This window comes from Corvus cornix, chromosome 4, assembly GCF_000738735.6.
Source record: "Corvus cornix cornix isolate S_Up_H32 chromosome 4, ASM73873v5, whole genome shotgun sequence".
Lineage (NCBI taxonomy): Eukaryota > Metazoa > Chordata > Aves > Passeriformes > Corvidae > Corvus > Corvus cornix.
In genome coordinates, this window is record NC_046334.1 from 72256027 (window position 1) to 72268532 (window position 12506).

Here is a 12506-nt window from a genome sequence, read left to right on the forward strand (position 1 = left end):
CAGGAAACGTGGCCAGAAGGTGCTGCCACAGAGGAAAAACCCTTTGGAGAGTCCCCACAAGGTCTCCAGCAGCACAAGGAGCAAGACCTGGAGCTGCTCTTGGCAGAACTTGCAGCTGTGATTGGGGAAATTGAAAAGCTGATGGATAAAGCTCCGATCCCAACGGAGACCCACGGGAAAGACGTGAGAGGCTTCAGGGAGAAGGTACAGAGGGACACAGAGAGTGACCCCGTGGCTGCAGCTGAGGCCACCTGGGTTAACCCCACCAAAGGTCCCGGCACCAGTGCAGCAAACAGGGAATGGCTGCTCACGGTCCTTGGCTGGGGCCGATTTAATTTTCAGGTGTTTCAGCACAGCCCCAAAAGTCACTTCTGACCCCAAAATGAAGTTTGAGTCTAAAGCCAAAGTCCTGAAGAGCTGGGTCAGAACCAAAAGGGAGCAGCAATACCACAGCAAATGGAGTTTGGGTCTGAAATTAGGAATCAAATCCTGGAATGGTTTGGGTCGGATGGCAGGGACACCTTCCACTGTCCCAGGGTGCTCCAGCCTGGCCTTGGACACTTCCAGGGATGGGGAAGCCCCAGTTTCCCGGGGCAAAAGAAACCTATTTCCATATAAAAATAATAATCTTATTATCAATAATTATTATATATATAAAATTACAATATATAAAAAGCAATCATTACCAATAAAATCGGCTTCATGCAGCTTTTTTAACCTTCTAAAAGTGTGAAAAATAGCAGAGTAAGAGTTTGTGTGTGTCAGCTGGGAAGAGTTTCTGTCTAATTACAGCCCCCCTGATCCGTGCAGCTCTTGGCACTGGAATACTGGGGGAATAAAAAATTCCAAACATTTCAAACATGCTTGGTCTTTCTCAAGTCTTTTTACTTCTCCCCGCCTTTGTTTGCCTTGTTTAGGAGAACCAGCTGGTATTAATTGCACTTCATCCACCACCAGCATGAACAGCAGCCAGATATCAGGAACTGGAGCCTAATCCCAGGAATCCACTCAATTGTTTGGGAAAAAAAATTACATTATCACTCTGTTCAGAGCTGCAGTAAAATGAGGGAGTGAAAGAAAAGGCAGGAGAGAGGCTGGTGGGGGGAGAGTGGGACAAAAATAAACTACAATCATAGAAAAAGAAACAGATTTTAGAGGATGGAATTCCCAGAGCAGCTGGGGCTGCCCCTGGACCGCCTGGCAGTGCCCAAGGCCAGGCTGGACACTGGGGCTTGGAGCAGCCTGGGATGGTGGGAGGTGTCCCTGCCACGGATGGGGTGGGATGGGACGGGCTTTGGGATCTGTTACAACCCAAACACCTTTCCCAGCCTTATTTCAAGCGATTCCTTCACCTGAGTCATGCACAGGAGAAGGGATGAAATTCTGGAGCTGGCACAGCTCTCCCTGCACGAAGCTGTGCTGTGACTTGGGCTGGGATGGGAGTAGGTGGAGAGGACAGGGAACGTTGGGTTAAAATATGGAATGAACGAATATTGATTCCTCCCCAAATTCCTCCTGTAGAGCTGGAAACCAGGAGCTGTGGTGGTAGCAATTCCTCTCTCTCTAAAAAGGGAAGAAAATCAGGAAATTTGCAAATATTTCCCAAGACTTCTCGTTTAACTGCAAGACAAAGAGGCCAAAATCCGCTCATCCATCACCTGAGGAAGGAATCTGCTCGTCCCTGGTGTGAGGGCACGGGGGGTGAGGCCGGTGGGAAGCACAGGCACAAACCCACTGCTCTGCCCTCTCTGTGCTCCTCCCGGCCCTTTTCCAACTGCAGCCAGGGAAGGGGCTCACTGCCATGACTGACCCCGGATCCAAACCCCTCCCTGCTCTGCAGGGCTTTCTCCAGGCTGGTGGGAATTGTGAGGGACTTCAGGACACGACATTCCACAGTAACACACACAGCAGGAGTGGTCCCAGCCGGAACGTCTGTGGGGACACCGGGGCGCAGCGACCTCATTGCACACCCCCTGTGCCACTGCCTGCTCCACTGGGGACATCTCCCAACATCAGGAAGGAGAAGAACCTCTAAAGGCTGCTGCCCTTCATGCTCCATGTAGAGGAGAACCTCCCAACATCAGGGAAAAGCACCTGTGAAGGCTGCTGCCTTTCACATTCCACATGGAGGAAAACCTTCCAAGATCAGGAGAGAGAAGAACCTCTAAAGGCTGCTGCCCTTCATGCTCCACGTGGAGGAAAATGTACCAACATCAAAAAAAAGCACCTGTGAAGGCTGCTGCCCTCCATGCTCTGCCTGGAGGAAAACTTTTCAATATCCAGAAGGAGAAAAACCTTTAAAGGCTGCTGCCCTTCATGCTCTGCCTGGAGGAAAACCTTCCAACATCAGGAAGGAGAACCTCTAAGGGCTGCTGCCCTTCAAGCTCCATGTGGAGGAAAAAGCACCTGTGAAGGCTGCTGCCCTTCATACTCCACGTGGAGGAAAACCTCCTTCCAACATCAGGAAGGAGAAGAACCCACAAAGGTTTTTGCCCTTCTCCACCCCACAACATCCAGGGGTCCACGGAAAGCTCCTGCCTCTCCCTGCAGCACTATTCTGACCCCCCTGAGCACCACAGCTCCAGGCCCCTGCTATTCCACACCCCCAGGGCTTCCCAGTGGGATCCCAGTCTGGGGGGACACCGTGGCACCTCCGAGGAGGCAGCAGCTCCCCCTGCAATGGGCTGAAATGCCCCAAATTTATTACCTCCAAATCTGATGGAGTTTCTCACGCCTCCTTTCCCAGGGGTGTTCTCACAGCACCCCGAAGGTCCTGTCTGCACTCTGCACCTGCCCTTCTGCCCCAGCCTCTCTGCAGGACCCGAGCCAGCCCAAGGAATTAAAGATTCCCAAGCCCTGCATCAGCTGTCCCAGCACGGACACCTCCACACTCCAGGGGCTCCTTACCAAAGCCTCCCGGCTTCTCGGGGGCCACAAGTCTGCCAAGATCCTTGTCCGTGTGTGCTGCCCCTCTAATGTGCCCCTGTTCCAAGAGGGAGAGGAGCATCAGTGCCAAAACCACGGACTCAGCGGCGCCGCAGCGTGCCGGGGTTGGAAGGCAGGCTGTGAGTGGCAGCAGCACGTCCAGCCAGGAGTGTCACCGTGGGGACTCACAAGGTGACAAAAATGCTGGCCTAAGGACTGAGGAGGTCAGTGAAGCCATCCCACGCTTCCCCAGGGAGCTGTGGATGGAAAAGCGAAGCATTGAGGTTGTTGGGGTGGGGACTGGGGTTAAAGTTCAGCTGGAAAAGCGGGCACGGCTCCGCGGGGTGACGGAGCTCAGGGGGGCCAGGCTGGGCTGGGAGCAGGGTGAGTCTGCAGGAAGGGACAGCAGAGGGGACAGGAGCAGCAGCCCTGGCTGGCACACAGACACTGTGACATGGAAAACCATCCAGAACAGCTGTATCCCTTAAAATGGGCAGTTTCCCTCAAAACCTTGGGCACTTCAACAACTCCACACCCTTTCGAAAAGGGTCCGGCAGCTGCAGAAGGAGCAAGAGCAAACCCTCTGGGACCTGAGAAAGTGGGGAAATGTCTTGGCCAGAGGAAAAAACACCAACTGCTGTGGGATCTTTAATGATCCAAAGGAAAAGGTTCAGCCACTCAGTTCAGAGGCTCATTGGAAAACCCAGTAACTTCCCCAAGTTGCTCCTCAAAACTGTTCCTGCCCCTCTGGGATGAGCTGATCCTGCTCCTGATGCCAACCCATGCTCCTGGGAACGGGATATTAAAAGCCACAAGACTGTGATTTTAGGAATGGTGAAAGCTCCTCTCTCTCAGCTTTTTTCACACAGAACTTCAGAGGAGGCCCTGGAGCTGCTCCAGGCCTGGAGCCTCTCTGCTCTGGAGGCAGCCTGGGAGAGCTGGGAATGTTCCCCTGGAGAAGGGAAGGAGCCAGGGAGAGCTGCGAGCCCCTTGCAGGGCCTAAAGGGGCTCCAGGAGAGCTGCAGAGGGACTGGGGCCAAGGGCTGGAGGGCCAGGAGGCAGGGAATGGCTTCCCAGTGGGAAAGGGGAGCTTGGGCTGGGGTGTTGGGAAGGAATTGCTGGCTGGGAGGGTGGGCAGGGGCTGGGCTGGAATTGCCAGAGCAGCTGGGGCTGCCCCTGGATCCCTGGCAGTGCCCAAGGCCAGGTTGGAGCAGCCTGGGACAGTGGAAGGTGTCCCTGCCATGGATGGGGTGGGATGGGATGATCCTTAAGGTCCCTTCCCTCCCAAACCATTCCAGGATTCCATGCCATGGCCTGAACACCATCTCCAGCCCGAAACACGTCCACAGGGAAAGCTGTAATTCCCAGCACTGGGCATCAAGGTGATCCCCAGGAGAACATTCCAGAACCCTGCCTCTCCTCAGCTGCCACCCAGGACCCTGCAGCCTCGAGGTCTCTAATTTGGCCATGGTTAATTAATTCACCACCAATTAATGCACATGGGGAGAGTTGGAGTTCACAGAGCAGCAAAGCCACAGCGCAGGAGGTGCTGGAATTCTGGTGGAAAGCTTGGGCATGCAGGGACAGGCACCCCTCAGGTGGCAGCATTCGCTGGTTATCAGGACTGAACGGAGTCAATTAAAGGATGCAAACATGCTTGGAACCCAAAAAACATCTCCCAAGCAGCTCCTTAGTCATGAAATCCAGAGATATAAAGAGTTACCCACTGCTATTGAGACAGCACTTATGACAGCTCCCAAGTAGCCCTGGATGAACTTGGATGTCGGAGAAGGCTTTGGAAAGAAAAACAAAACATATTTTCAATAAACAAACTTCTGGTTATTAATATTCAACCCTGTTTTTTCCCCCCTTTTTTGTTTGTTTGTTTAGTTTTTGGTGTATTTGTTTCAAAGCAGAGACAGGTTTAATTTTGTCATATTGTTCTGTGACACATGGTCTGTCATCCCGAGAGGCAAAAGCGAGGGAAGCTGCGGCCTCCTGAGCGAGGTTAAAGGGAATGGAAAATTAATTGGCATCAGAAAATTATAATAATAGCAGCTCAAAGGAGGGATGTGAGTGAAATTCAGCAAATGGCACCAAATTAGCATTTTTACCATCGAGTGCTGAACCCCAAACTCGCCACAGTCAATATTTTGTCTGTGAAATGTTCTCTCAGTGAGCTGGATGGTTTCCAGCTCCGCTTCCCACATCCCAGCACGGGATGAATGGAGGCTGAGGAGAAGGACGGGAGCAGGAGCAGCCCCACCAAGGAGGGGAGCAGGAGCAGTCCCAGCACTTCCCTCCAGCTCCCAGGCACAGCCCCAGCACTTCCCACTGCAGCCAGCGTGTGCAGAATCCTTGGGAGCTGGCGGCGGGATCACGGAGCTTCCTCCTGCTCCCCCAAAGCCAGGGATCATTCTGCTCTGTGCTCTTAGATCCCAGTTAAACCATTCCAGACCAGTCAGGACCCTGCACTGGTTCAGCTCCGAGGCCCTGAGCCCCATTTCCGTGCCTCGAGCGATTCCCAGATCCTCGTGCCGGTTACACCGAGTTTAAACACGGCAGAGTGGCCAGTCTAGAAATCCCTCCGTGCCCACTGCGGAGGTGTCACGGACAGGGCAGAGCCGGGATTTGTGTTTCCCTGCCGGCCGGGCCCCAGGGCCGTGCCCACAGCCGGCTCCGGGCCGCGCGAGGCTCACCTTGCTCGCGTTGCGGTTTGCATAGTTCACACACGCGTTGTGGCTCTGGTTCAACCACTGCAGGGACAGAGGAGACACGGCGTCAGCACAAACCCAACAGGATCCGTGATTCTGGGAGCTCTGCGGGAGAAACCATCTGCCTCCGGGCTGCTGCCAGCTCAGCACCTCGCTGGGGCAGGGTCTAGGCCTGGTTCGATGCCCTTTTGAAGGGAAGGATGGAAATTCCAAGGCACCCGGTGTCCTGAGGGCAGCTCTGCTTCCCTGGAGGCTGCATGGACAGCTCCTCCCCTGGCCTGATCCCCCTCAGTGCTGTTGGCCTTTATTTTCACAGAATCCCAGGATCCCTGAGCTTGGAAAATCCCTCCAGGGTCATTGAGTCCAAGCTGTGCCCGATCCCCCCCTTGTCACCGGCCCAGAGCACTGAGTGCCATGTCCAGGCCTTCCCCGGACACCTCCAAACGTCCCTGGGCAGCCCCTGCCAAGGCCTGAGCACCCTTAATGTGAAGAAATTCCTCCTGATCACATCCATCTGCAGCCAGGAGGCAGGATGAAGCCCAGCTGCCATTCCAGCAGTCACCTCCTGAGCTCCAAAGGCTCCCAGAGGGTCATGGGAGGCTTCTGAGGAGCAGGAGATGAGGAGATGTCCCAGCTTGTGGATACAGAGGGCATTAAACTGGCATTGGAGCAGAGCAGCTGTGGCTGCCCCATCCCTGGAAGTGTCCAAGGCCAGGCTGGATGGGGCTCAGAGCACCCCGGGGTAGTGGGAGGTGTCCCTGCCCACCTGGGGTGGAAAGGGATGGGCTTTAGGGTCCCTTCCCACCCCAAACCAGTCTGGGATTCCATCCCAGATGTCCCTAAACAGGGGAGGCGAGTGGCCTTCAAGCCCCTGAGTGATTCAGGATGTCCCCAGCAGGTGAAGCCAGCTGGGACAGCTCCCAGCCCAACCCACCAGGCCACAATCCCTGGCACGTCCCGCTGTGCTCCCGGCTCCGCCGCCTTCCTGACGCTCCAGGCAGATCCCACTCTGCTCGGAGCCTCCCTGACTGCAGAGCTCTCTATCCCCACTCACACTGCAGACAATAAAAAGGCATTTGCCACTAAAAAGGAGGCTGAAAATAACTTGTTCCTTCGTTTCAGCTGGCGGTGGAATCACACTTGTGGTGTGTTTACTATGGATCTCTCCTTCCCGTGCCTGCTTCCTCCCCTTACTCTTAATTCCCGGAATTTCAGTGGGGAATTACACCAGCACCTCCCCACACACAGATTATGTTCCCCCAAAGCTCCTGCAGCAGACCGAATGCAGAGGTCCTGGCCTTTGCCATGCACACCTACTCCCAAAATTCCCGGGACTGCCATTCCCATCCCTGCACAGATGTTGCCCTTCCAATGCGAATTTCCCCAAGGAAGATCCCAACTCCCGGTCCTCCAAAAGGCAGATGTGTGAGTTTAGGGCCAGCACTTCCATGGACCATTGACACCCAGACAAAACGGCTCCAAAAAGCTGGATTTTGGTTGTGGCCCGTTCTGCCTCTCCCTTGCCACGGCACAGGCAGGTGTGGGGTGAACTGTGGAAGCCAAGGTTTGCTCACAGCCCCTCCCCGGCCTTTCCCTAAATGCACCCAGCCACGTCCTGTCCCTGGAGCACGGCCAGGGTGGGACAGCCAGCCCCGGTTTGTGCTCTGGGCAGAACTCAGCTTCCCCCTGCCCACATTCCCACCCTTCCCAAGGAGCGTTACCTGCCAAAACACAGTGGAGGCCAGGGTCTGGTTGGGCAGGAGAAGACCAACAACCTGCAAGAGGAGAGATTCCCTCGTTATTAAAGCAGCCCTGCTTTGCTCTCTGTGCTTCTCCAGGCGTGCAAACAGCCAAGCTGATTTCTTCAATTATCCTCATTTCTGGCTTTATTTCATTCCTGGCTTTTTTTTCATCCCAGGGCTGGCACTGGCTGATGGCGCTGCCCCTGGAAGCTCTGCACCCTTAATCACCGCTTGTAACACACCCTGAAAATCCCCCAGCAGCTGACACTGCCCGAAGATCCCGTTAAAATCCAAACAATTCCTGAATCCAGGAATATTTCAGGAGGGAAACACAAACACTGCACGAAGGCAAGAAGAGTTCAAAGTCGTCACTGCTGGCAGTGAACGGGGGGTTTCTCATTTTCCTTTGGCACATTCCCTGTTTGGAGCACCAAGACAAAAATCCCACTGGGACATCTGAGGACAGCAGAGCCACCTGGGAGCACTTTGCTCCTGTTTGGGAGCCTGGGATTCATTTTAATTAATTAATTAATTGATCTCTGTTGGTGTCACACCCCAAGCTGTGCAGACTCTGCTGGGGCTGGCAGCCGCTGTCCCCCTGAGGCTCAGGGCAGCCTGGCCCAGCACATCTGGCCAGATGTTCCCTGCTGGGGCCTGCACTGGGGTGCCAGAGGCTCTGTGAGGTCACCCATGGCAGCACCTGAGGCCACCCAGCTGTGTCCTGGGTCTGAGGGTGTCCTTGGGCCGTGTCTCACTGTGCCATGGGGACACAGCTCCACAAAACCCATCCCTGACACACAAAATACCTGGCCTAGGGCCATGTTTTCCTGCTTTAGGGCAGGTTTTTCTTGGTTTAGGGCCATTTGTTCCTGGTTTAGGGCAGTTTTTCTAGTTTTAGGGCCATTTTTTCCTGGTTTGGGGCATTTTTTCTTGGTTTAGGACCCATTTTTTCCTAGTTTAGGGCCATTTTTCCTTTTAGAGCATAAGAAGCTGAAGAAGAGGAACGGGAAGCAGAGCAAGGGGATCCCAACCATCAGCCCCACAAACACAGACAGGACAACGAATTCTCAGCAAGAAACAGGTGAGACTCGAGACTCCCTGACATCATTCCCTCCTTTCCTGTGCCCTAAACACCCCGTGTTGCTGGAGACATTTTCTGGCTGCAAAACCCCACGGAGAGAAGAGGCCGAGCAACCCCTTCAATCCCAACCCCTTTATTTCCAGGCCACTCATGTCTCCGAGGCAGGAAAGCCGTGAGCTCACTCCCACCCTCAGACCTTCCCCACCGTTTCCTCCCAGTTTATTCCCAAGAATCTGGGGAGGAAGGGACCCTCCTGTCCCTGGGATGAGCTGAAGCCATCCCTGCGCATCTGCAGCAGCAGCTGGAGAGGAGGCAACGTCTCCACTCGGGACACGGAGAAACAACACCGAACAAAAGGGGAGCGCGCTTGGGCGGCCTCGTTTCATTCCCATCTTCCCTCCCTTCTCCTCCTCCTCCTCCAGCTTTTCCTCCCACAGCCTCTTGTGGAGTTGCAGTGACTTTGTTCCTTGGCCCGGCGCCAGCTCCGAGCGAGTCCCACTAATTTACGGCTGCGTTCCCCACGCGGAGCCCGGCATTAATTAACGCAGCACCAAACGAAGCTGCGGGGCCGGGACCCTCCTGCCCTGCGCTGCCTCGTGCCCCAGAGCCGGCGGGATGAGGAGGCTCCGGAAGAACACGGCGAGGCAGAGGCTGGGGCTGAGCGCCGGGGGAAAATTCCGGCGGAAAATAAATAAATAACAAAAAAGAGCACCCAAAATCTGTATGACTGAAAGAGGCACGTTTAAATGCAAACTCTCCATATGTGCAAGAGTCTGTCAAGAAATGTACAATTTCACTTTTAATTACTGTCAGGGGAAAAAATAACTAAGAAGGAAAACAAAATATAAAAAAAAAAGGAAAAAAAAAAGAGCTTCTAAACACTGGCGAAGTATCAGCGACAGAATTTAATTGGTGATCAGGTGTGAAGGGCCCTTCGTGGCCCCAAAGCCACCACTCAGACATCAGGGAGCCCTGAGCAGCCCCAGCTCCCCTCTGCAAACCCCAAATCCTGCCTAAGGTGTCACTGACAGTCACCTGCAGCCCCAAATTCCCACCTGGGTCTTCAGAGGTTCTTCAAAACCTCATCATTTAAAAACCCTCCCGACTTTACATGTCTGAGGGAAATCAGGTGCTAAAAGCTGTGGTGGCAGCAGGACTCTGCCCTCAAGGCCAAGTTTTTGGCTGAATTTCCAAAACGTGGATAAACCTTCCCCGTGGAGGAGGAAGCAGCAGCCCAGGGGAAGAGGCTGCAGCCCAGCAGCTGCTGTGCCCACCTCAGCCCTGCAGCACAGGGAGAGGGCTCCAGAGGCCGGATCCTGTCCCTCCTGGGCTGCAAACGGGGAAAAAGGGCAAAGCCAAACCCTGCACGCTCACCCACATCCCATCCTGTCCCCTCTCTGCCACCGGAGCGCTCCGGGGTCAGTCCCAAACCCGGCACGGAAAGGACGGAGAAGCAAAGCCCAGGGCTGTGACACGGGAAGAACAAACATTCCCGGGGTTCGGAGGTGTCAGGGGAGCTGCTGCGGGGCCGGGAGAGATCCCATTATTTCCCCCAGCCCTTAATGCCCTCCACAGTGAGCTACCCCAGACTGAATCATTCTGCAGGGGCTGCAGAGGGAAATACCCCAGGGGCGGGGGATGGCCCCGAACTGCTCATCCCCACCCCGCTCACGGCTCCGGGGTGTCCAGCTGACCCCAAATCCCGCCCGGCTCGGGGACAAGGACGGCCCAGCCCGAGCCCAGCGCAGCCTCTCTTGAGGAAATCCCATCCCCCTTTGTGAAATACAAGCCTCAAACTGTTTTTATGCTGGAGCAGGCTGCCAATTTTGTCACTAAATTTCACAGATCGATTGGCATAAATGTTACATTTTAATTTTAACATTTGAAACGTTTGGGTTTTTTTTTTTTTTTTTTTTTTCTAAATGACAAGAGGTTCCAGTTTATCCTTTACAGCTCCTGAAATTGGGCTCATCTGACAGCTCTCGGCTCCTCTGACAGCTCTGGATTGGGGCCGATTTCATTGTCAATTTGATCGTTAACTCATTTTTGTTTAACCTTTTCTTCTAAAATGCCCCACACAAAGTTCCCACCAAACCTCAGCTCACCACAACAAACAGCAGCAGCCCTGCTGATCCCCGGGTTTGGGGTCACCAACCTCGCTGTCCCCGCGTGGCAAGGGGGACAACCTCGAGCCAGGCCCAGAGCACCACAGGGTTTAAGGAGATTAAATTCAGGGTATTTTGCTCCTTCGGCTATTTTAATGATCTAATGAGCTGAAGCAAGAGCTGCTGGCTTTGGGGACAAACTGACTCTGGACACCAATTTTTTTGGGGCAAATTCTGTTCTTCAGTTTCCCACGAAACTGGGGTTAATTAATCATTCCTGTTTGGATGAGCTGAGGTTTCAGCAGGAGGAGAGCAGGCAGAATTCTCTCCCTTCTGGCTTTTGCCACAGAGAGCACCCAAACACTCACAGAATTCACAATAACAAGGGCAAATCACCCCCGCCCTCAGCAATAACCTCAGGAGAGCACTCTCTGCTTTAATCAATAACCTCAGGAGAGCACCCTCTGCTTTAATTAACCCAAACGAGAGCACACCACACCGGCCTGGCCGAGCTGCAGCTCCTCACGTTGGGCAGAGGCCCTTAAACCATGGAAATGCACAATGAAAGTGTCCAAAAATGAAATCTGAGAGTTGCAGGAGTTGCCTTTTGCAGGCAACGAGTTCAGCTTTGCGGAGGGAGAGATGAAAATGGTGAAGGAGGTTGTGGGAACGATGTTAAATGGATCAATAACCTCAACCAGAGGCTGGGTTAATTCATCAACAACCTGACAGATAATAGATAAATAACCTCAATGTATTAATAATTAAATAACCTCAATAGTAGATAAATAACCTCAACCAGAGGCTGGGTTAATTCATCAATAACCTGACAGATAATAAAAAAGAACCTCTCTATAAGAATAGATAATTAACCTCAATAGTAGATAAACAACCTCAAATAGAGGCCAGGTTAATTCATCAATAACCTGATAGATATTAGATAAATATATCAATATTTATCTCAATACATTAATAGAGAAATAACCTCAATAATAGATAAATAAATAACCTCAGAGCTTGTGTTAATTCATACATAACCTCACATATAATAGATAATAACCTCAATATATTAATAAATAAATAACCTCAATAGTAGATAAATAACCTCAAATAGGGGCTGGGTTAACTCATCAATAACCTGATAGATAATAGATAAATAACCTCAATATATTAATAAATAAATAACCTCAATAATAGAGAAATAACCTCAGAGCTTGTGTTAATTCATAGATAACCCCATAAATAGGAGATAAAGAAACTCAATGTATTAATAGATAAAAAAACTTTAGTAACAGATAAACATCCTCATCCAAAGAGTGGCTTAATCCATCAATATCCTCATACAGAGCAGATGAATAACATCAATATAGTAACAGATCAAGAACCTCAATAAGAGATAAATAAACTCAACCCGAGGCTGGTTTAATACATGTATAACACTTAAATAACCTGATATATAATAGATAAAAAACCTTGGTGTATCAGCAGATAAAAACCCCTGAATAACAGATAAATACCCTCACCCAGAGGGTGGGTTTTCCATGATGGAACCCTTGTTGACAGGAAACAGGGAAGGTGGGAATCCTGTGGGAATGTCACAGGGGGCAGAGGTGGAGAACTGCACTAAGGAAAGCATTTCCTGGTGCCCACAATGAAATACTTACAATGGGGGTTCCAAAGGGAATGTAACCTATGGACAGAAAAAGAAGAGAAGAATGAGCTTTAATTTGAATTACTGTCCCAGCTTAGGGGAGAGGCCACCCCTGGCACTGCCACCAGCTCCACACCACCCTGGGACATCCTGGCACATCCTACTCCTGATGCACCAGCCAACAACTGCAGCATCCTCCTGGTTTTCCCATCCGTTATTTGCTTTTCTTGGGTGGCGGTGTGCGACTTTCCCCAAAACTGAGAGCGCTGAGGTGGGAAAGGTGTCCCC

At 52.3% G+C, this 12506-nt stretch overlaps 1 protein-coding gene across 2 annotated transcripts in view; it reads right to left on the reverse strand.

The window, feature by feature from the left end:
- SFXN5 (sideroflexin 5) overlaps positions 1 to 12506 on the reverse strand; it is an 86678-nt gene that overhangs the window by 40806 nt on the left and 33366 nt on the right. Inside the window, exons 6-9 of one of the 2 annotated variants that reach the window (XM_039551494.1) lie at positions 12232 to 12257; positions 7361 to 7414; positions 5625 to 5681; positions 4653 to 4718 (exon numbers count right to left, since the gene is read on the reverse strand). In XM_039551494.1, the coding sequence (XP_039407428.1) occupies positions 4653 to 4718; positions 5625 to 5681; positions 7361 to 7414; positions 12232 to 12257 (203 nt within the window). The remainder of the gene's footprint in view (positions 1 to 4652; positions 4719 to 5624; positions 5682 to 7360; positions 7415 to 12231; positions 12258 to 12506) is intronic. The other variant, XM_039551495.1, reaches the window with a different exon arrangement.